This window comes from Pygocentrus nattereri, chromosome 25 (assembly GCF_015220715.1).
Source record: "Pygocentrus nattereri isolate fPygNat1 chromosome 25, fPygNat1.pri, whole genome shotgun sequence".
NCBI classification, from domain to species: Eukaryota; Metazoa; Chordata; class Actinopteri; order Characiformes; family Serrasalmidae; genus Pygocentrus; species Pygocentrus nattereri.
In genome coordinates, this window is record NC_051235.1 from 15,756,149 (window position 1) to 15,780,151 (window position 24,003).

Genomic DNA, 24,003 nt, shown 5'->3' on the forward strand with positions numbered 1-24,003 from the left:
AGAGCAACAAGCTATACTGCGGGAGATGTGTGCTTGCTGAAGAACAGACTCAGTTATTCAGCTAAAGGGGGTAACTTTAATATACATTTGCTTCACATGGTTTGCACATTGCATTATCTGCACTTATCTGTGCCATATCTTGGTATGAAGATTACAACATAAGCAATATCTTACAAAGAATTATCCACCCACTACTGTTGCTTCCCCTCAAATTACTGCCATTACAAATTTTGCAATAAGCATTTTTACTACTGCGCTCTCAATTGTAAAATAATCCACTGCCGACATTCAACAACGCATGTTCCTTGCTTTGGTTACGGTCCATCTAATACCACACATGCACGCATTACTCAGGGGCATGTATGCAAATCAGGGATTGCCTCAGGGTACTGGTTTCCTCTATGGCCAATACGGATAACGTATGTGAGTGCCAGGCACAACTTTACTGTTAGTTCTTTTTTGCAAACAATGAATATACAATGAATAAACAAACAAACAAATAACTAAATACAAATAATAATAATAATAATAATAATAAATGTTAGAATAAATAATTAATAGCCTTTCTGAAACACTGCTATTTTCCAGGCATATTTTGTGCAAGAACTTCACAAAAACACATTCATGACATATTGTATATTGCATAAATTTCTTCAAGTATTGTGAAGTTATATTTTTGCTATATTTGCCTAAGTCTATGTTCTTTTTCAAATTATGGTCTTTGAGGCCCAATTACAGTCCTAGAGTACAGTGGTCTCTTTGGGCTACTGACCTCTTAAAAATATCACAGGACTGTCATGTGGTACGAAGCCCACAGTAGAAAACCTTTAGAAAGACAGAAGCACATTTGCACAAAAGGATGTGAAAGCTACCGTTTGATGAGTATTTACAATAGGCCATGTTTTAAAACAGATTTTGTGTGGGAGAGCTGAAGTGAATGAGTTGGTCTGTATGTTTACAAAATAGTCCAGTGGGAGAGCAAGACTGTTCTACTGTACTCCAAACGCAAAAAATATAAACTAAACCATATAAACACTGTCAAACAAGGCATTTAAACAACATTTTCCCTCTCAGGTTAGAAAAACAAGTGAGCGCGCTCAGTGACTGGAAGTGGAGTTGTAAATTAATTTTAAGCAGTACTGACAGATAGCAAAAACTAGGTAAACTGCAATGGACGTTATTCGTTGGGTGGTGCAGACTGTTTTGAAAGAACAGTTCAAAACCACATAACCATCACATTAAAACAAAAAATTAGTAATCTTCGTTTCTGTAAATATGGATGCTGTCTGTTTAATATTTAAAGTCCTGTGCCACAGGCTTCCCTCAACTGTCATTTTAAAGAAAGAAAACAGAACATGAGAACAGTCCAATGAAAACAAGCAATATCAGGTTTGTAAGACAGGAAAACAGGGGTTACAACATCTATGATATCTGGTATGCACCTCTTCACCATAAATGTTTTAAATTGCCAAAATCTCATCTCAAATGCACTGCTCAAAAAATAAAGGGAACAGTTAAACAACACAATATATCTCCAAGTAAATCAAACTTCTGTGAAATCAAACTGTCCACTTAGGAAGCAACACTGATTGACAATCAATTTCACAGCTGTTGTGCAAATGGAATAGACAACAGGTGGAAATTATTGGCAATTAGCAAGACACACTCAATAAAGGAGTGGTTCTGCAGGTGGGGACCACAGACCACTTCTCAGTACCTGTGCTTTCTGGATGACGTTTTGGTCACTTTTGAATGTTGGTGGTGCTTTCACACTTGTGGTAGCAACACTACCAGGAGACAGGCCAGTACACCGGGAGACGTGGAGGAGGCTGTAGGAGGGCAACAACCCAGCAGCAGGACCGCTACCCCACGCCTTTGTGCAAGGAGGAACAGGAGGAGCACTGCCAGAGCCCTGCAAAATGACCTCCATCAGGCCACAAATGTGCATATGTCTGCACAAACGGTTAGAAACCGACTCCATGGGGATGGTATGAGGGCCCAACGTCCACAGATGGGGGTTGTGCTCGCAGCCCAACACCGTGCAGGACACTTGGCATTTGCCAGAGAACACCAGGATCGACAAATTCGCCACTGGCGCCCTGTGCTCTTCACAGATGAAAGCAAATTCACACTGAGCACATGTGACAAATGTGACAGAGTCTGGAGACGCCGTGGAGAGCGATCTGCTGCCTGCAACATCCTTCAGTATGACCGGTTTGGCAGTGGGTCAGTAATGGTGTGGAGTGGCATTTCTTTGGAGGGCCGCACAGCCCTCCGTGTGCTCGCCAGAGGTGGCCTGACTGCCATTAGGTACAGAGATGAGATCCTCAGACCCCTTGTGAGACCATATGCTGGTGCGGTTGGCCCTGGGTTCCTCCTAATGCAGGACAATGCTAGACCTCATGTGGCTGGAGTGTGTCAGCAGTTCCTGCAAGATGAAGGCATTGAAGCTATGGACTGGCCCGCCCGTTCCCCAGACCTGAATCCGATTGAGCACATCTGGGACATCATGTCTCGCTCCATCCACGCCACCTTGCACCACAGACTGTCCAGGAGTTGGTAGATGCTTTAGTCCAGGTCTGGGAGGAGATCCCTCAGGAGACCATCCACCACCTCATCAGGAGCATGCCCAGGCGTTGTAGGGAGGTCATACAGGCACGTGGAGGCCACATACAATACTGAGCCTCATTTTGACTTGTTTTAAGGACATTACATCAAAGTTGGATCAGCCTGTCGTGTGTTTTTCCACTTTAATTTTGTGTGTGACTCCAAATCCAGGCCTCTATTGGTTAATAAATTTGATTTCCATTGATGATTTTGTGTGATTTTGTTGTCAGCACATTCAACTTTGTACAGAACAAAGTATTCAATCAGAATATTTCATTCATTCAGATTTAGGATGTGTTATTTGAGTGTTCCCTTTATTTTTTTGAGCATTTATATAAGTTCAGACATCAGACAAAATAGTCATATTCAATTGACAACATATTCATATTTATATATGAACATATTTAGTTAAAAATAAATTTCCTTTTAAAGCTACCATGTCGTGTGTACCCATGTGAAAAAAGAGACACATACATCTGCACTGGGCCACAGGTCCTTGATGACTCTCTGGATTCTGTCGACAACCTCCAGCCTCATCCGCTCTTCCTCTGGCCGAGGAGACATGTACTCATAGAAGTCTTTTATCTCCTCATGGAGCCTACACACAGACAGGGAAATAAAGAGCAAAAGAGTTGATGAAGTCTTCAGAAAATGAGAAAATTAGAATGAGCCAGCTTTGTAGAATAACCTCTAAATGCTTTGTCTTAATGGTGGTGCCAAAGGGAAGGGAGAAAAAAAAACAGGTTGATCCATTTACACTTGTCAATCACGCATTCAATCTGCAATGTTCTCACAGGTATTACAGCTTGACAGAGACAAACTGCAAATCTGACACACCCTGTTAAGTAACACACTGATCTAACACAGATGGGGATTTAAACAAGGTAACAGAATAAATAAATCTATTTTATTTGGATAGACTATTTACAAACTGTATGATTCTCAACAGCATTACTGTTAGGATTTGGACCACAATTAGAGTTAGGAGCAAGGTTGCAGTGAGGATATGGTTTTGGGTTGAGGTTAAGGTTTAGGATTAGTGAAAATGTAATGTAATGTTAATTGTCGGTAAACATCTACAAAGCATATTGAAACAAGGCAACAACAGGAGCTGTGTGTGCACTGCAAGGGGGGCCATACAGGTCCTAACTATTACACAAAGACAGGAGCAACATTTAATTCCCAGAATGCAGAGTCCATTTCAAACCTGCAGGCTACATTCCACTACTGGCAACCACACAGTGCTGCCCGGAAGTAACTGGATAGTGAACATTTTTGTTGCTTTGGTATTCCAGCACACTCAATTTGAAATTAAACAGAAAGTCAACTTTCATTTTGAGAGAAATTAAGCTTCCATCTTCTGACCTGAGGATGGTCAGCTCCCTCCATTGTTTGTCCTATCTGCTGATTTGAGGTGGTCAACTCCCTGCATTGTTGGTATGGCCCTTTGATTGTCGACCATAAGGTCACACAATAACCCTCCAGGATGGCAACCATCAGGGAGTGTTGATGTTCGCCATCCTTGCAGGGAGTCGGCACCTCTGTCCTTTTGATAAGGTAATCATCCCCCTGCTTAACCCCCTCTTCTTTATCACCCTCATCCCCCTCGCTTACCACCCGGCTGCAACCGACTAAGCTGTACCCACATTTCCTGTGTGTCAATAAAGTCAAGTCTACGCTGAAGGTCTCCTGAGTTCTGAATCCTGAAAGCTGAATTTCTAACAATTTGAAGGTATGTTTGTCTATATAGATGCAAATATTGATCTGAACCATTTAAGTACCACACAGTTCACCGCTTTAGCCAGATACTTCAATGTCACTGTAATAAAGCACAGACCTAAAACATCAACTGTGCACCACCATAACAAACACAGGATATAGCGCATTCCTTTTTTATGTCCCACTTCTGTTACCAGAATGCACTATAGGTATGACCAATAAAACTTCAATTTCAGGCTCTTCATCAGAACCAAACTGTGCACTGTCATTTGAAACAAGACTGTGGTGGTCTGTGGTGAAAAGACACTGCTTTACAAACCTCAGTGTTGAAAATAGGGAATGGCCAATGATTATGAGGATATCCAATATAATATAGAAATTGGGATACTTGGATTAACATAACAGTGAAATAAAACTTATAAAAAAATAAAAATCAAATCAATTTGTGTGTGTCATGATATACTGAATTGGAGGTTGCAAGATGTTGCACACTGTCAAAAACACTTTGATTTCATGCTCTAAGATGATACTGGGAATGGTTTCTGTAGTTCTATTTAACACAATGCATAAAAACTCTAGAAGTAATAAACCCAAACTAAAAGATACTGCTGCACAACAAACTGGACAAAACAAATTTGGATGAAGATGAAGCCGAAGTCAGCTTCTTATTAGTCAACCTTTTTCCCCAAATACTCCACTCCAACTTCAGTGGTGCAGCAGTTACACTCCACTGGCAGCTGAGAAAAATTTGAACACAAAGCTGGTGAGTAAGAAGCTAACTTCAGCTCTGTCTACCTTGCATGGCTGATTAACCAATATGAAATGGTGAGAACTTCATCAGATGGGTAACCAGAGCAAGCAACTATTTCTTCACATAGGATTTAAGCAGCTGCCAAAGAGCCAGTTATAGACAGACATTGACTTACATTAAAAGTAAAGGATTTTTTTCTTCGCCTGTAAAGTTACCATTTTGGAGATACAAGGTTTTGTTCTGACAGCAGTGATCTGCATCATCTCCTGATGTAAATACAACAGTACATATTGTTGTGTGAAATTTGTGTATCATTAAACCTCTACCAGAAACAGTAAAAATGTATTTTGCTGACAAACTAACATGATGGCACATCGTCCACACATGCGCAAAAAACTTGAAGATGACGAATCTCAATCAGCACCCAGTGTTGTGCCAACTTTTTTTTTTTTTTTTGTGAACAAGGGTGTCAGTAATTCCAGACTCTACTGACTCAGGGATACAACACACACAGGCATGCACATGTACAAAGACACACCCACATCCACACTCTCATGGTAGAGTTGTTTAGGAAAATTGATGTAAATGAAGTCCCTTGGAACTAAAGCCAGCTTTGTTGTGCATGTGCATTAACTGTCCAGGTTTCTGTGCCCCAGTTTTTTTCTCTCTCTCTCTCTCTCTCTCTCTCTCTCTCTCTCTCTCTCTCTCTCTCTCTCTCTCACACACGCAAACTACTACTATCACCTTTTTCTTTCAAATGAATGGCAGCCAACACCATTTGGCAGGTCATCTAACGCACAGACAAATGCAATTTGTTAGCATGGGCTTTAGATGTTGAACACTGTTCAACTGGCTGTGTGCAGAAAGTATTATTTTACATAAACTAGTTAGCAGTTCAGTGAAGCTAGACAAAGCACAGGTAATATATAAATACAGTGAAAACAATGAAATAAACATGATTTCAATGCTGATAAAACTGTGCGTTTATGTATATACTACAGTTCAGACACACAAGTGACCTTGCCCTGTCCACTCACATACACAACAAGGCCAGTCAGTGCCTGGGCAAGAGTCCAGCGGTTTGACCTTATGTTTGACTTTTCCTGAGACAGAAATTATTTAAAATTTTAATTATAGGGATTGTAACTGAAGCTCTAATGATCAACAAACACCTGCGCTTTCTCCTCTAGAGTGAAGAGATCCCATGACGGGCAAAAATAAACAAGGGCAATTATGTTGAGCATTTTTCCAAAAACTGGCCTTTAAAAAAAAGTGTATAATTTTTAATCCTGCCTCATAACTGGTAACTGCTGTCAGGCAGTGTGAACACTTATCTTAGATTAATATCATCCAACAAGCAGGTATGAAGGAGACACACCCTTGAGAAACGCCTAGAAAAGCCAAAGCCAAAATATTCTGCCCACTGTCATGTTTGTACTTAGTTAGCTTAAGCTGTTTATATAACCCAAAATATTGTAGCTCTCTTGTCTTGTACAAGCCTACAATTCACAGTATTCCAAGTATAATTAAAAATGTAATCAGGGTCGAGTTCAGAACAAACATCACAACTGGAGCCACTTCTAAGCAAAACAGGTGCATTTTTTCACCAATAAGCACTAGGAAAAAGGGCACTGGATGCAGTTCACATTTAGAGTTTTTAAAGTAGAGGACAAGAAATTGATTATTTTGGATCAATGTTTCTCTCTCTCTCTCTCTTTTTTTTTAATCTAAGGGCAGATCTCAGCAACTGTGGCTGTCCTGTCTGAATATGCTGGTCAATCACAAAATCAGAACATCCTAAGGTGCACATACTTAAATGCACACACAGAACAGAAGTAGCCTGACAGCATTCATGAGTACAGCATTCATTACTGTCACATGAATTCAGTCACCAAGAAACAAATAACCTACAGATACACAGCGAGAGAGAGCGAGAGAGAGAGAGAGAGAGAGAGAGAGAGAGAGAGAGAGAGAGAGAGAGAGAGAGAGAGAGAGAGAGAGAGAGAGAGAGAGAGAGAGAGAGAGAAACACTGCCATACAGAAAAGTAGGACACAAATATATGGGTTAAAGAACCAAAGGGGTGGAGGGACAGAGGAACAAAAGCAGACAAATCAAACCAGTGGTCTAACAGACAGAGATCCTAAATATAAATAGGCACAATTACTTCTTTTCCTGAATATGCTTGACTTAATATGTGCCATAACAACCTGGATCCAGATCCAGAACTTCTTATTCCTGACAGTGGATCACCTTGTTCACATATGAAAACACACGTAACACAATCTACAATTAGATTTCACTAAAAATATCACTCATACCACATGGGTCAGTTTCACAGACAAGGATCAAGTCTAGTGTTGGACTATATTTTCATTTTAATGTCAAATTTTCATTCAAAATGAAGTGCAGCCCAGGAATGGGTTTAATCCCTGTCCAAGAAACTGATCTGGTATGTTGCAAATTTAGAGTGTTTGTTTGCTTCTGTACAGCTATAAGTAAAGCGCATTTCATAGTTTTGACCCCTGCTCCTTATTAGTCCTTTACAACATCAGTCGCTTTAGCACAGTGACAGCAGAAACCACATCCATGGCTAATGCATCCGGGACTAATCTGAGAAGCATGTCTTCTTGGAGTCTTTTGGTTTGTGTGTTTAGCTGAAGTTAAATGTCCTCTAAAGCCAGACATTTTAGAAATTTTGTTTTTTATTGACACACAACTGAATAATTGTGTATGGACAAAGTCTACTATTTATGTACTTAAACTGTGCGAAAACGCTCTGCCCACGCTACATGAAAAGTAGCCTCTACAGACAGCTCTGTCTATTGACAATTTCAAATAAAGCTATTTCATTCAAAATAAACACAAAGTGCCCAGCGTATTGAGCAGAAATGCTGAGGGGTAGAATGGATCCAAACAAATATAGCCTGAAAAATCATGCATTTGTATTGTGTTCTTAGGCTCTAGATTTCTTCCTGTGGGGTGGTAGACTGCTCAAGTAGCTTAAGCAGGGCTGCTTACTTTTAAAAGCTCATCTTCTGTGAAGTTCTTCAATTTAAAATGATTTTAATTAAAGAAGCTATTAAAGAAGAAATATGGTATCAGCAAACACTTAAAAGTCCTGTTTAGACCTTGCATCAACATTGGACAGGACGTGCAAATTTCATGTGAATGCCTGAAAAGTGTAAACAGACCCAGGATCTATATTCTGATCAGGTCCCTCAAGTACATTTGGACCTTGACAACATTTATCAAGTGCAAGTATAAACGGAATGCATTTTTTTAACTGTGTACAATTACGTCACGTCTCTTGTGCACTTCATCACTATTCAACATTCTAGAACCTCATAATTTGGAAATTAAGCATTGCACACCACACACTGAAGTGGAGCGTTCGCATATCAAAGCAATTAGTACAAAGCACAGCAATACCACACAGTGAGAGTATCCATAAACATCAAGGGAATAGATGTGAAAAGACCAGGCTAGTAGTGTTGGCTGAGGTGACAGACCATTTAGCAAATATCTGTACATCTTAAAGAGTAGAGACTGAATGTAGACTCCTGGTAGAAATTTAAAGGTGTCTAAATGCAGTCTCTATCTGCAAAGTACTGTACATAATTATGTACAAACATCAACCTACAAAACCAAACACCACTCTTTAACCTACAGTTTGTAGCAGTCTAACACTGATTTAAAAACACAACCATTCAACAACAGACCAAAACTCTACTAAACTGTGTGCATGTGTATATTCAGACCACACAGTCACACACATAGTGAGTGTTTTCATAAGATACAGCACATTATTCACTGCATGCCCGAGGTCCAGACATAAGAACCGATGTTAAAATTAATTAATTAATTAGAGACAGACAGACGGAGAGAGAGAGAGAGAGAGAGAGAGAGAGAGAGAGAGAGAGAGAGAGAGAGAGAGAGAGAGAGAGAGAGAGAGAGATCAAAAATTTGACCTACATCCTCAGCAAATAATAAGCACAAGCTTTATAAGGACATTTGCAGAGCTTAAAAACAACCCACCGACACTCAGGTGAAAACCTCTATGCCACTAGATCAGAGAGAATTCTAGAACTTTGTGTAATTCTAGTATTATCCACCACTTATTGATTAACGCCCAGCTTGGGCTGAGCAGAGGCTGGGTTTCTTCAGCTTGACTGCAACATTGGAGGTCGATTCTTGTGGCCGCCAGAGCCACCTTCAGCACAGTGACACACTGTGCCAATTTCAGACAGAGCTAAATTTGTCATACCAGACTACATCTAATCTGAGATGAGCTAGTATTTAAGTGTATTAGCACATGACTACTCTATTAATAGCATCTCAAGAGATCTTAACCATTCTATTAATGGGGTACATTTCAGCGCTCCATATTTCTTTTCCAATTTTCTGAAGTTTCTCCAGCAGCGGCTATGCTGACAAAATTAGACCCAAAAAACAGCACAGTCATAAGGCCACAAATTGCTAAAAAACATGATTAAAACTGCTTACAGTTAAAGATCATCACTTACTTCAAGCAAAAAGGCATATGCTCCTCGTTATATGACATTTTGCCCTCTCAAATGCACTGTGACTGAACTGTACTATAGTAAATGCATCCATAAAAGATCAAAAACTGAGAACATGTACCAAAGTTGTACCTATTTTTTTTCAGTAATTAATTCGTTTGAAAGACTTTACTAAATCATTGTCTCGCTCATGTATGTGTGCTTGTTAGTCAACCCAGACAAAATGACCTCAATGATCCATGACAAATGTATATCACACATACTGTTACATTTGTGGTTCTGGGTTTAATGCAGTAACGGCAACATGCTAAATGGTACATCGTGGCACTCAAAGATTCTGAACAGTGCAGGAAGTTGCTGGCTGAACTTCAGAGCACATTCCCATCGGCCATAAAAACCATTAAACTGTTAAAAACAATGGATTCATGTTTTGGACACTGCACACCAAATGCCCCTTTGAATAACGGACAACATACAAGTAGGCCTGGGCAACGTAATCACGGAGAGAACGAAAGTAGTGATGCTAGCGTCCCCAATATCTCTGCTGCGCTTGAAAAAAAAAAAAAAAACTTAAGTATTTTCTAGTACAGCTTAAGTGTTCGAGTGTTTAGTTATAAATAATGAAAGTGCTATGAAATAATAACATATTAAATAATACGTATATGTACAGTTTTTGAACATGGCTTTGGAAACTGCTTGCAGTCTGATGTTTCTCCAGCACTATGAGCATGCAAGTCACTACAAATCTTCACCAGAAGAAGCTCATGAACGCAAGTGTGTACTGTAATATCATAATGGCAGTAGTTTTTTTTTTAAGAATGGGGTTTTATTATATTCAGTATTATATTATTTGATAAAATTTAAATATTTTCATTAAAGCTGTTCATGGTAAAAAAAAAAAAAAAAAGAATAATAATAATACAATAAATATAAAATAGAAAGTAGCTCAAAACTACAGAACACTGTGGAAAGTATATATTCAATAATCACAATATTTTAACTAGAAAATATTGTGCAAATTATTTTTAGACATTTTCCAAGCCTTCCAAGCCAAGCATTTGTTTTGCTGATGTAAGACATAAGATGTAAGTTTCACTTCTAAGTATACCTGACAGTTTCATTTCAGTCAACACAATGGAAATACAAATACAAACTGCAAACAAAAAGGCCAGTTTAATACACCAATTCAGAGTCCATAAGCCAAGTCCCCTTTACTTATTACACCACTTCACAGCAAATCTGCCTTCATACAGGTACCAAGCTCTAATGGACCAAAAGTTAAATCTTTACACTCCAACACTTCAAAGGCAGCAGGGTTATGTGGAAAGGCAATGCTGCCTGCATAGCTAGGCCATCAGTTTCGTTTCAACAGTGTGCTACTGTGTGACTCAGTTTCATTTCCTCAGAAGAGCCCCCTTGCTACTCCAATTACACAGGGCAGGGGAGCTTTCCTCTTTGTAGCAGCCAATCAGTGAGTCAGTCCCGTCACCATGGTTTTACAGCCATGTGACAAACATGCTCTTACACAGTGGCTGTCTTGTAAGGGCAGACTTAGATCACAATCCAACACACGCATGCACAGATTCTTGCTCTGGCTCGTTACATAATGCACTTGTTTTTATCATATGGAAGTTACACAAGACTGCCAAAGCCCCTTCACACATACAAACAGAGAAACAGACACACAGATTCGCAAACCATTTCATTCCAGGACTCACACGTAGAGAAAGTGTTTGTCCAGAGACCCAACCAACAGTTCCTGAAGAGAAAGGAGACCAACTCATTTTCCCATTACAGTCAATCAGTCCTATTTCACTTAATATAACATTCTTTCAGGCAACAAGTGCAACAGCATGTTTGTATTCATAAGCTCATAGCGCTCAACTTACTACCCGTTTAAGTGGAAAGTCCTACACTTCAATAAGAGGAATATGAATGAAATATGCATTGTATTCCATGACCCACTCACCCCCACATTGTGATCTACCTGTGGGACACAACACAACCACCACTGTCTGAGAGGAAGTCAGATGGGAACGGATGTTTCAGGAAGGGTGAAGAAGAGCCTTAAACTCTGTGCTGGCAAAACAGTGTTCGCGTTACCAGAGACCAAAATAGTTTGAACAGTTAATTTAGCTACACCTAAAAACAAACTCACAACATCTAGCAACCAGCTAACAACTAGGCTAGTTACATACACACACTCACACAATCTATGCTGCTCATCCTTCTGAGTCATGGGGGTGCTGGAGGCAATCCCATCTCTACTTTGGCATAAAGGAAGAAACACCCTGGACAGGTTTGGTTAGGTAAGTTCACATATAGGTGATACCCGTCTCTTCATTTGCCCGTAAAGTGACCCATGTGGTTAGAAATTAAGTATATTACAGTTCTAGTAAACTACAGTACCAATCAATATCACCCAATGTTAATATTAGTACAGATTCCTGCCAATAACACACTAATACTTACAAACAGGTCTGTAATGAACAGAAAGGTCTAAAATGAGAAACATAGTTCCATGCCTTATACCAGCCATTACAGTGAGCTAGCAAAACCCTACTGCTCAGCTTTTTTTTTAAACAGCAATACAGGCTGAATGTACCCAAACACAACCTTTTGCATGAGAACAACAAGCTACAACACAACCGTTTCTGTAGAGAACTAATAAAAAAGAGCCAATTAACAGAAACCTACAACAGTGCTTAGAATGCTGTGAAGATCCCTACCCCTGTTACACATTTATTATTTTAGAGATTAAGAGTTATTGCTACTTATATGAATCCAAGAAATGTACCACCTGAGAACTGAATCATCAGATAATTTACAGCTAACAAAAATATAAATCATATCAAGCAGTTAAGCACTGTCAAGAAAAACTCTTGGATCTCTTTCATTTTTACTCTATTGCATCAAATCCCTGGAGATCATCAGTTATCTAAATTTTTAGCTACCTAAAATTCATTAGTTGGGGTCTAGCTCAGAGTTTGGTGGTGTCTAAGTACTTGCACACATGCTAGCTAAAGACAAACTTTCAGATTCTCCTGTTACAAAGTAGGACTTGGTGCTTTCCTCTTTAAATGACTTACCCAGTACCCAGCAGGAAAAGTAACTCCTAAAAGACCAAATTACGACTTTAAGACCTTCAGTTCAACTTTGGTCATTCTTTCACCTGTCCACTCTGCCCGATCCTGTCCTGACTTTAGCAATACTAACATTGCTAACATGTATATGGCTACTAGTGAGCAATAATCATTTAGCTGAAATGGACCCTTCTGGGATAACATAAGTCATAACATCTTAAACATCACAAAAAACATTTGAATATTTCTTGAATAGCAAAAAGTCAGCTTAAATAACCACATTTGGTCTTTTTTCGTCTTTCACAAACGTATCATTTAAAAAAAAAAATCAATATAGTGATGTTTTAATGCACATTACAAAACAAAAAGCTCTAGAAAAACATGTAAATGTTTGAGGGAAAATTGGATACAAAACACAAGATGGACTGAAACCACTTTGAAACTAGACTTCAGAAGTGTCCATCATTGAAAAAGGCCTATTAACAAAAGCCATAAAAGTTGACAAAAGGGCTGTCAATGCCTGCACTTTACAACAAACCACATAGCCATTGCCAAGATTTGTAATTCCTTGTTATATAATAAGCTAAGCGAAGCCATGTGAACATGTTGAAAAATGAGAAGAGCCACTTCAAGTGCTTATAACAGTCTAAGAATCAAGACGGCACAGCAGGGATTCACCTGGATGAAAAAAGCTGCTTATATGTGGGTGTGAAAGAATCTGGCTAGCACATATTAAAGTCAGGAAAGGATTATGCACATACAGAGTCATCAGCAGGGAAAGGATAAGGCAGTAACTAAGAAGGTATAACAGCTCATGTACTGAAGCTACAGATTATTTATTTATTTTATTATTGACCAGTGGAAATAAGGGTTAAGGCAGAAATTGAGAGAAACACATAACATTAAAAGAGGCTTTTCATGTGATACTTTCAACACTAAATGCAGCCTGTAGCTCTTTATTCAGTTCATTTCTTACAACACTTTGACCATGTAATAAACTGACTATGATGTCTGAGCTGTACTTATGAGATAGCAAATAAATCAGAACACAACAAACATAAAACCAGTGACCAGTAATGCTGATTCTTGGTGATCTGAATGAACCCTTTGACATAAGCAAAAACACCATGATTCCACTGACCTATATTAGCTAATATACTATGTGATAGCTTAACCATGTATCTCCAATAATCTGACAAACAAAATGATCCCCATGACCTAAATTAGCTAATATCCCAGTCGCAGTAAATTATCTTTTCCCCACATGACTAAGTGAATAACCTTTCCTACTTATCATGGCCTGTATGAGTTACGTTTTTCCCACTGCCTTCAGGCCAGGCAGCTAAAGAAGGAATGAGCGCATGCTGGCCTAAGAGAGTCTGACTGGAACCTGACACATCATCTTCAGAGCCAAAATGTGTGGGGATCCCTCAGACACCCGGCAAAGGAATGCATGTCCCCGTATCTCTCCATCCTGCTGCATTGCTTCATCTTTATCCATCTCCTCCTCCTGCTATACCTCTTCCATGTCCAGTCAAAACCACAAACCACATCAAGAGCCCTCTCAACCACAAAAAAGGACTGCTGCATGTCTGCTCCAGAGGCTTTCCCCTGTCTTTTTTTCCCCACAACAGCAGTGCTACTGCGAGAAACATGCAGAAGATGGAACTCCCTCACTCCACAGTGTCTGATTGGCCAGAGGCTTTGTGACATCACAGAGGCAGGAGTCAGGTAACTGAGCAGAAGGAGGCGGGGTTTGTTATGGATGGCAGAGACTCGCTCAATGTGCTGCGAATATAAACAATGGCAAATTCCCCACCACCCAGCCTATGGGCCACGCCACACATGCATGTGTACAGAGCTCACTTTAGCAAACGACTCACCCAAGAAACAAGCTGCCTCATTTTTCTTTTCTCATCCCTTCCTGGCAGCAAGGGTCATGACAACAGCGCTGAAAAATCAGCATGTGACGGACATGCAGCAACATAAAGAATGGCCCTGCTTTGAAGAACAGGTTTAAGAGAAGTAATGTTGCAAGGGGTCTTGCATGAAAGACTTTAACTTCAAGTGGGATAAATGCCTTTAAGAGGTATCTTGGACTTCATCAATACTGGAATACTCTGGAAATGTATCTGTATAAATATTAGTTGTGCATGTTCACCATAAATCAGTAAGAACCAGCACACAAGACTGCACTCAATGAAACACGTGGCAAAATGAAATGGAAACAGTGAGAGGAAGACTGGTGAAAAGTAAGGTATGGTAAAGGTTAAAGCATTAGGACTAAGCACTAAGGAATGCTCTATTGCAAACACTGTGCTTCAATATTAGCCGACAGAAGGACTGTCCTTTCCTGCAGTGTACTTTGCTCCAGGCCTCGCAAGCTGTTACGCATATCACTCTTGCTGGAAAGAAGCAAGTGAACACATCTGCGCTTTAAAAACCTACCTAGTGCCACATCAACTTAAAACGCTCTCAAGCATCCAACCATTATCTGCAAATTACACTTAAAAAGTAACAGCATTATTTGAGGAGAGAGTTCAATGACTCCATAGTGTATTGGCAATAAAAACTTCATGGCTCATCTTAAATAAACAAAATAAATAAATAAATAAAACCACAAAAATAAAATGTCACAGCTTTGGAGGACTGATAAGACTATTTCAAGCTTGTTATGTATGTTATGTTATCTTATTTAACAAGTGAAAAAGAAGGCAAATAAAGTATAAAAGTATTTGCTTAAAGTCAAGTTGGCTGTCTTATAATGACGGATACACCAGAAAACAGTGAATGATGTGTTAATAGTTAGCCAACAACAACAGTAATACACATAAGTAAAAAAGGAGCTGCTATCCTGATATGGATTAAGCGCAGTCTTGGAATAAAGTGCAATGCCACTAGTGAAAAAATACTTTTTAGTCTAAGCTTAATCTTGTTCTGGCAAACCTGCTCATACTACATACTGTACATTGGCAATGTCACAGACATGCCACACTCCTATCGTAGACCATTTTTTTGTTGAAAAGAACCACTCTTTGATCTTAAATGAACTTTCAAATGGATGAACAAATCGATTGAATTGTCTTAAGCCATCTTTCACCTTTAAGACACACAAATTAACCATTTGTTTCAGGACATTAATTTTGATGTCCCAAGACAAAGACAGTGCCTTCACTCATATGTCTTAAGATTTCTTGAGATGTCTTGACATAATATAATGTCTCAAGACATCCTGTCTAAGACTGTCAAAATATCTTAATGCTCAATGACAGCTGGGTGTGTAGGGACTAATAAAAAATAAAGATAAAAGAATTACTAAATCAAAAAGTCCTCTAAGTGGGAAACGGGATATTCTAAACTAGGAAAACTCGTTGCTGGTTTTCCAGATACAGGGGAAATCTCTAAATTCCACAGACCTGGATTTCACTTCATCTATAGTAAATCAAACCTAACGATTCTATTAAAAACCTCTGAACACCAGAAGTTGGCAATCGTGCAAGGAACGTGAGGGCCGTTACACCAGCAGGCAGCAGTAGCCCGACACGATGGGTGGTTTACCGCTATAACAATTTTGACTTTTAAAACACATCTTTACTGCACACTGTCTCCCCTTCCTTCACCCATTCAGCACCACAGAAGCGAGCTCAAGCTCTATCCACTAGTTATACAGCTAGCTTAGCTGGAGAAAACTGCACGTATGCGTTGCTATGGATGCTAACGAAGCACGGCAATGTCAGCTGAGCTAAGATAAGCTAAGATAGCATAGCAACACTCGGGACATTTAAAATGAGTGATTACACAGTAAGCCCACCAAATATGGTGAAGAACGGTCTCAGGCGTCAAACTAGTGACAAAATTTCGAGAACTTGAAAAAAAACTCCCCAAGTAATTTAAGGTGGTGCCTCAGTTTCAAATACCGAGTGTTAACACTACTAACGTTACAGACGAATAACTGACAGATTAACGGACTAGTTAATAACCAAACTTCTGCCATTTGGCACAGAAATGTGATGGCAAACTAGGATATCGCTGTTCAAGCACTGTTGAGCCCAATAGTGAGGCTTGTCTTTTCACTGGTAACAGGAGGCGTTAAGTTATAGGCTTTAATGAAATTTATCAAAGCTAGCTAGCTAGGTTAGCTCGCTAAGCTCACTCAGGCTTCCCCCGCTCACTTACCCCACGATGCCCTCCGTGTAGTTTCTGGTCTTCCACGGCGTGCCCGTGTATGCCTCGTCCTCCGGCCCGCAGCCATGCAGGAGCAGGCTCCTGTTGAAGCCGAACGTGCTCGCCTTGTTCTCTCTTTTCCTCTTGTTACGGTGAGCCGCCGCAGTGACCCCAGCTGTGACCAGCTGCCCTGCGGCTCCTCCGCCGCCGCCGACGCCGCCCCTGCCCGCGGTTCGCCCGTTGTTCTGGTTGTTGTTTGTCTCCAGAGGTAAAAAGTCCCGTTGCTCCGCGACGTCGCTGTCGGCCCTGGAGCCGGACATGCCCTGCGCCTTCACCTCACTGCTCTTGCCGTCCGCCGCGATTCCGCCGCTCGATGAGCCGCCACCGTCGCCGTTCACTTTCGGGCTTGGTGTGGCCGGACCCGCGCCGTAGTTGTTGTTGCTGCTGCTGCTGTTGTTGAAGTACAAGTTGCCGAGGCCCTGCGTGGTCTCCCAAATCTGCATCCACAAGCTGTTGGCGGGTCCGCGCTGTTCTGGCTGAAACCAGGCGATTCGAGGATCCATCAAACGGAAAGCTGGCTGCTGCCCCCTCAGAGCAGAGCAAACAGCTCGGTTCGCGTTCAGCTGAGCCAGTTAACGCCCGCTAACGCCACACCACTCCGAGCTCAGGCAGCGCAGCCAGCTAGCCACTAGCTCGCTAGCTAGCTTGCTAAGGTTCACTTCACCCCCAGCAGCCCCTTTTTGTTTCGCTACAAAAATATCCGTATGTCACCGTAAAATGCCATTAACGCAGCTGAGGGGAGGAAAGACGTACCGACATGACCAGGTTAAAACTGAATTAACAGACCGCGAATAGAGACGTTTCCAGAAGGAAAAGCCCGTCCACAGTCAAAGTTGAGTGTAAGCGAAGTGAAAAAACGTGCGAGCGTTGCCTGTCGAGGTGAAGCTAAGCTAACTAACCCTCTCTCTACCCACGGCGGAACTGCGCCCACTGGCGGAGGGACTGAGAAATGGAACCGTTACGCAAGAGCACAGCACTAATTTTTCCACTTACGTAACACTGAAGCGCCGATGTTGTAATTTGAACCGTAACAATCATTTACACTCAGAACACAGGTAATAAAACATCTCGCTCCATGACAGTCAGCCTATAAAGACCAAAGAGCAGTCATTCTGCAACAAACACCAACACTCCACTCTCCCATACGGAAAATAGATATATGGCCATAAATCCACAAATTTCATAAGGCAAAATATATGCCTGATCCAGGTAGTGGACATATATGCAAGTATTATATATATATATATATATATATATATATATATATATATATATATATATATATATAATCTGTATATATATCTATATCTATATCTATATATATATATATATATATATATATATATATATATATATGTGTGTGTGTGTGTGTGTGTGTTTGTGTGTGTGTACATGTATGATATGTGATATGGTTTATACATTATACTGTATGTCTGATGTACAGATCATATCTGATACAAACACTGGAAGATGTTGTAAAGCAAAAAAATCAAAATGAAATGCAAAAAAAGCTTATATAACATGAAGCTAGCATATATGAGTAATATATTCCATCCATATCTGAAGTGTTTTCTACTACATATTTTTAAATATGAGTGTTATACGTACATGTATTATATGCTGATGTATGGCTGAAATATATCTCCCATATTCAAAAACAGCCCATTTCAAATAAGTTGGCCTATATGTCACATATGTTCGTATGTGATAAATATAGTTTGGATATGAGGGAAATCCATGTGTGCTATGTACTGCCATGTATCAGATTTCCATGTGGGATTAGCAGTCTTAAATAAGATTTCCACCCAATTCTCAAAGTTTCTACATAATGAAATATTTGAGATGTGAACAAGGTCGCTCAGAGTGGGTTCACATCGAACTTACCCAGTCAGAATTCATCACAGTGGTGGTGATAAGAACCATACGCATGAAGAGTCTAAAAAGCTCCCTCACAGAAAGCTAAGGAATGAGTACACTGTCTGAGGACTGTGAATGGGCATATTTGTGTTGCAGACATTGCAAAAATCCAGTTCCTGTCATCACAACAGTAAAGAAATCAGAGTTAAGAGGTTTCTCTATACTGAAGCATCTCACATCAAGCCATTCTGAATGAATCTCTTTATGAATAATTTTGGCAGACAAAGCTATCGATTTCCCCTTTAAGAATGGGGGAAGAGAATATTAATAATTTTCCCTGCATTTAAACACAGATATGGCGCACAAAGTGCTTGTTAGTACCAGTGTTTCCTCTGTCAGTGTATTCTGGCCTCTGTGTGCTATAAAGTAAAAGGATTACAACAAAGAACTCCAACTACAAAATTATATTATATCCCCTCCCATTTAAACAGCTATAAAGCAAAAATACCTACACTTGTTGTAAAAAAGGCTTTTAGACACAAACCCTGTTTCACACACCCATTTGAGGGACAAGCAGCTATTTCACTGGTGTCCTGTCATGAAAAACAGACATTTTAAAGAATCTACTAGTCACTTATATCTTATATCCACTTCTTCCACTTTTTGACAGAAATGCTAGTTGGGTACTTGGTTGATAAGCTAAAAGGACAAAAGAGATGAACAAATAATGTGTTAGAATTCATGCTGAAATGTTCATAAGGTGAAGGCCTGCACAAGAAACAAGTAAACCTGCCAGTGTCTAGTTATGTATTATGTAACTAGGAATGTGTGGAAGGCCACACATGTGAGCGGTAACTATTTGCTCAGTTCCACAGACCTTTGTATGAGTATTTTTAAATGATGATTCCTGTCAGAGGTGCATTTGAGATGAAAGGAATCCAACCTACCTTTTCTCCAGTTTCAGCCATTTACATTTTATTTTCAATACCTTTTCTGCATTTAGAGTACTTGCGAATGTGAATGTCAGAGGCCACCATTTTTATTTCATTTCCAGTCAAACAGCACAACACTGCAAAAAAAAAAGCATAGACCAGCATTGTTGGTTATCATGTTTATTATGTTTCAGTCAAACCTCAAGGCCACACTGGTGTTGTTGTTGGTTAATTTACTACAGTAAGATTGAAATAAAAATTTTGAAATGTATGAAAGACATCCAATCATATTTTCTGTAAGGCAATACACCCCAAAACTAAAAAGAAAAGACCAAACACTGGATTTTGAAGTAAAATAGACTATAAAATTTAATAAGAAAAACATTCAGGATTACAGGAAAAGGAATACAGGAAAAATACAATTAAAAGAATTGCATTGATAAAAATAATCTTAACACATAACCTCACACATAAAAGCTTAAAGAAAGAAAAAAAGAAATCAGCGAGAGAGAGAGAGAAAGAGAGGGAGAGACAGAGAGGTGGGTGGTGAGAGCTTGCCAATCTCACTCAGACTCGAACAAAGCAGTTACATCTTTTATGCAAATTATATGTAAAATAGACAACTTACATATACAAATCCTGCTGTGATGCAGACTTAGATGGGACAGAAACAAACTGTACACAATATCACCGGTGAGATTAAGAGGTCCCACCTCCGCATTTAACCCATCCGTGAAGTGAAACACCACACACACTAGGGGGCAGTGAGCACACTTACCTGGAGCAGTTTGGGGTTAGGTGTCTTGCTCAAGGAAACCTCAGTCATGTCCTGTCAGCTCTGGGGATCGAACCGGCAACCTTCCGGTCACGAGGTTGGTTCCCTAACCTCCACCCCATGACTGCCCCCCAAAAAAAATCGTTTCACTGAGGCCCAGAGCATGTAGCACACTCTGGCCCCACCCACAGGGATAAATTTGAGCCCATTAGCCCCTGCCCCAAGTAGGATCAGGCATGCCTACAGAGGAGCTCCCTTCTGGCCCTGCCTAAAGATGGGTTGGGTTTGAGGGAACCCAGAGGCACATTTGCCCAAATTTTCAAGCCTGAAAATCTGGACAGCACCAAACCCCACCACACTGGGAAGAGCTCGGGGCAAACTGGACAGGCCCAAATCCAGTCAACAGGCCCAGATTCAGTCAACAGAGATTGTGTCCTTCCTAATGACGTCTGCAAGAGTCACTCTCAGTTTCCAAACTGGTCACATTTTACCCAATTATCTGATAATGGAACTACTCAGTACTACACACTGTAATTGCACTAACTTAATTTCAATAATGCATATTATTTCTTCTGTATTTTTGAGTTACTACAGTAAATCTAGTTAGATCAGTTAATTTGGTGAAGCTTTCTAGTATTCTTAGTGGTTTTGTTGGTTTCTGTTTATTAACTTTTCTTTTTCTAATTTATACATAAAATTCTCTTTGAAAAATGTTATTTTTGTCAAAGCAAACTTTCACGTTAAATGTGAATGCATTTTACATGTTTACATTTATGGCATTTGGCTGATGCTCTTATCCAGAGCGACTTACAATTTGATCATTTTACACAGGCAGGCCAAGGCAGTGTTAGGAGTCTTGCCCAAGGACTCTTATTGGTATAGTGTAGGGTGTTTGCCCAGGTGGGGATTGAACCCAGTCTACAGTGTAGAAGGCAGAGGTGTTAACCACTACACTATCCCAACCACATGTTGCTGTTATTCTGACCATGATGGTGTTTTGTGTTCAGGTTTATCAGTTCAGCCTACGACCAGTGATGCTATCAGACTGGCAAATATGCATTTAGTTACTATAGTCCTCAGAAACGCGTGATTATAATTACTTATGCTGTTTATTTCTTATTATACAGAACAGTTCATTTTATGTAGTGGGGTTGTTGTAATTGATGACAATATGTTACACAAGAAATATGGATGTAGTGAAGGTGGACATGGAGATGGTTGGTGTGAAAGTAGAGGAGGCAATGGATAGGGCAAGATGGAGGCAGATGATCCGCTGTGGCGACCCCTAAACGGAGCAGCTGAAAGAATAAGATGTTACACAAGAAAATGTTTGATTTAAGTTAATGTAATTCAACAGTAAGCAGGACTTTTAGAAAACCAGTCCAGAACTCAACATCACCGAAAGCAATTAAAGCTGTTTTATTAAAATAAACTACAATAAACTGCTGCACTATGATATCTAGAACCACGCTGGAAGAATCAAAGTGTTGATGGCACCAAAGAAAAGAAAACTAAACCTAACCACACTTGCCTACTCTGGAACAAAAAGTACACCGCTAAACCACAAAAAGCAACAAAAGCTAACTACTCGACGCTTCCCTGGCCAGTAATCAACAGTACAAGTGACAACACATGATTAAAGAGAACACTAAAACACAGCACACACGTGATCAGTGTCCTCTCTTCAGCCATCTTGAAGGCTTGTTTTTAGGGCTTAGGCTCCTCCCTCCCAACTACACCAGCCAAGCCTTTGAGGTTCTCCTCACATAACTGATAGCAAAGCAGGTACACGTGTGAATGGAGAGACCAGGAGAGAGAAAGAGATACAGAAACAAAAACCCCCCAAAATACATGCTTTATGTAAACTACAAACCATACTTGTACGGTAACGAAACTTCATGTGATATGTGGTTGTGAACAAGATTGTTTTGCTGACCGTTGTCACTTTATTTTTTACCTTTTGTTCAGTTAAATGTTATCAGACCTGGAGGAAAACTTTCACCTTGGACAACACACGTAAATGTGACTTGCCCACCACACCCATGTTACTACTGTCTTCATCTGGCCTCCTGATTGTGAAATTATGCAACATAATCAATGTCTGACAACGAATATTGCCAGTATAAGGACAATGTATAGTCTGTTAGGCTAGATGTAGATGTGACTTTTTTAACTGCCATTTCTTGAAATCTCAAAATCGATTTAAGACTTTAGTTTCTTTTTTTTATTTCATTATCTTTCATTGGTGACAGCACATGTACTAACAGCCTCCACTTCCTATGCAGGTGTTTTTTTGTTTTTTTTTTCAGGAAAAGTGTCTTTACTTTTAGTCATTATTGGACTGATTTAGGCTAACTCTGTGAGGATCTGTTAACAGTCACAAGGGCATTAGTGAGGTTGGGTACTCATCCCAAAGATACTGGATAGAGCTCCATCACTCCAGAGATCTCTGTTCCACTTAGCACAGCCAAACGCTGGATCACTTTATGTCCTTCTAGCTGACACTTGGCTTTGGGCATGGAGACTAAGGCCCAATCCCATTTTACCCCTTGCCCCTACCACTTAGCCCTTAGCCCTCCATTGTTCACGTCTACGATAAGGGTGTCCCAATTTTTGTTAAGATAGAGGGATAGGGTGAAATGTTAGAGCTACATGACCCTCCAAACAGAGGTTTTACAGAGGCTCATTCCAAACGGAGTGTTATCAGAAAAAAAGAAAAGATGGCTGTGCAACCAACAAAAGTAACCCACAAGTATAAGCACACTGCTCAAAAAAATAAAGGGAACACTCAAATAACACATCCTAGATCTGAATAAATGAAATACTAATTGAATACTTTGTTCTGTACAAAGTTGAATGTGCCGACAAGAAAATCACACAAATCAATGGAAATCAAATTTATTAACCAATGGAGGCCTGGATTTGGAGTCACACACAAAATTAAAGTGGAAAAACACACGACAGGCTGATCCAACTTTGATGTAATGTCCTTAAAACAAGTCAAAATGAGGCTCAGTATTGTGTGTGGCCTCTATGTGCCTGTATGACCTCCCTACAACGCCTGGGCATGCTCCTGATGAGGTGGCGCATGGTCTCAGGAGGGATCTCCTCCCAGACCTGGACTAAAGCATCCGCCAACTCCTGGACAGTCTGTGATGCAACGTGATGTTGGTGGATGGAGCGAGACATGATGTCCCAGATGTGCTCAATCGGATTCAGGTCTGGGGAACGGGTGGGCCAGTCCATAGCTTCAATGCCTTCATCTTGCAGGAACTGCTGACACACTCCAGCCACATGAGGTCTAGCATTGTCCTGCATTACAAGGAACCCAGGGCCAACCGCACCAGCATATGGTCTCACAAGGGGTCTGAGGATCTCATCTCTGTACCTAATGGCAGTCAGGCTACCTCTGGCGAGCACACGGAGGGCTGTGCGGCCCTCCAAAGAAATGCCACCCCACACCATTACTGACCCACTGCCAAACCGGTCATGCTGAAGGATGTTGCAGGCAGCAGATCGCTCTCCACGGCGTCT

The 24,003-nt window shown here is 40.3% G+C and overlaps 1 protein-coding gene across 2 annotated transcripts in view; it reads right to left on the reverse strand.

Moving 5' to 3' along the window:
* The window catches only part of tent4b (terminal nucleotidyltransferase 4B), a 29,730-nt gene extending 11,903 nt beyond the window's left edge, over positions 1 to 17,827 (reverse strand). For both annotated transcript variants that reach the window (XM_017693238.2, XM_017693237.2), the window contains exons 1-2: positions 16,858 to 17,827; positions 3,082 to 3,205 (exon numbers count right to left, since the gene is read on the reverse strand). In XM_017693238.2, the coding sequence (XP_017548727.1) occupies positions 3,082 to 3,205; positions 16,858 to 17,408 (675 nt within the window). In that variant the 5' untranslated portion in view covers positions 17,409 to 17,827. The remainder of the gene's footprint in view (positions 1 to 3,081; positions 3,206 to 16,857) is intronic.
* Positions 17,828 to 24,003: the final 6,176 nt, after the last annotated feature.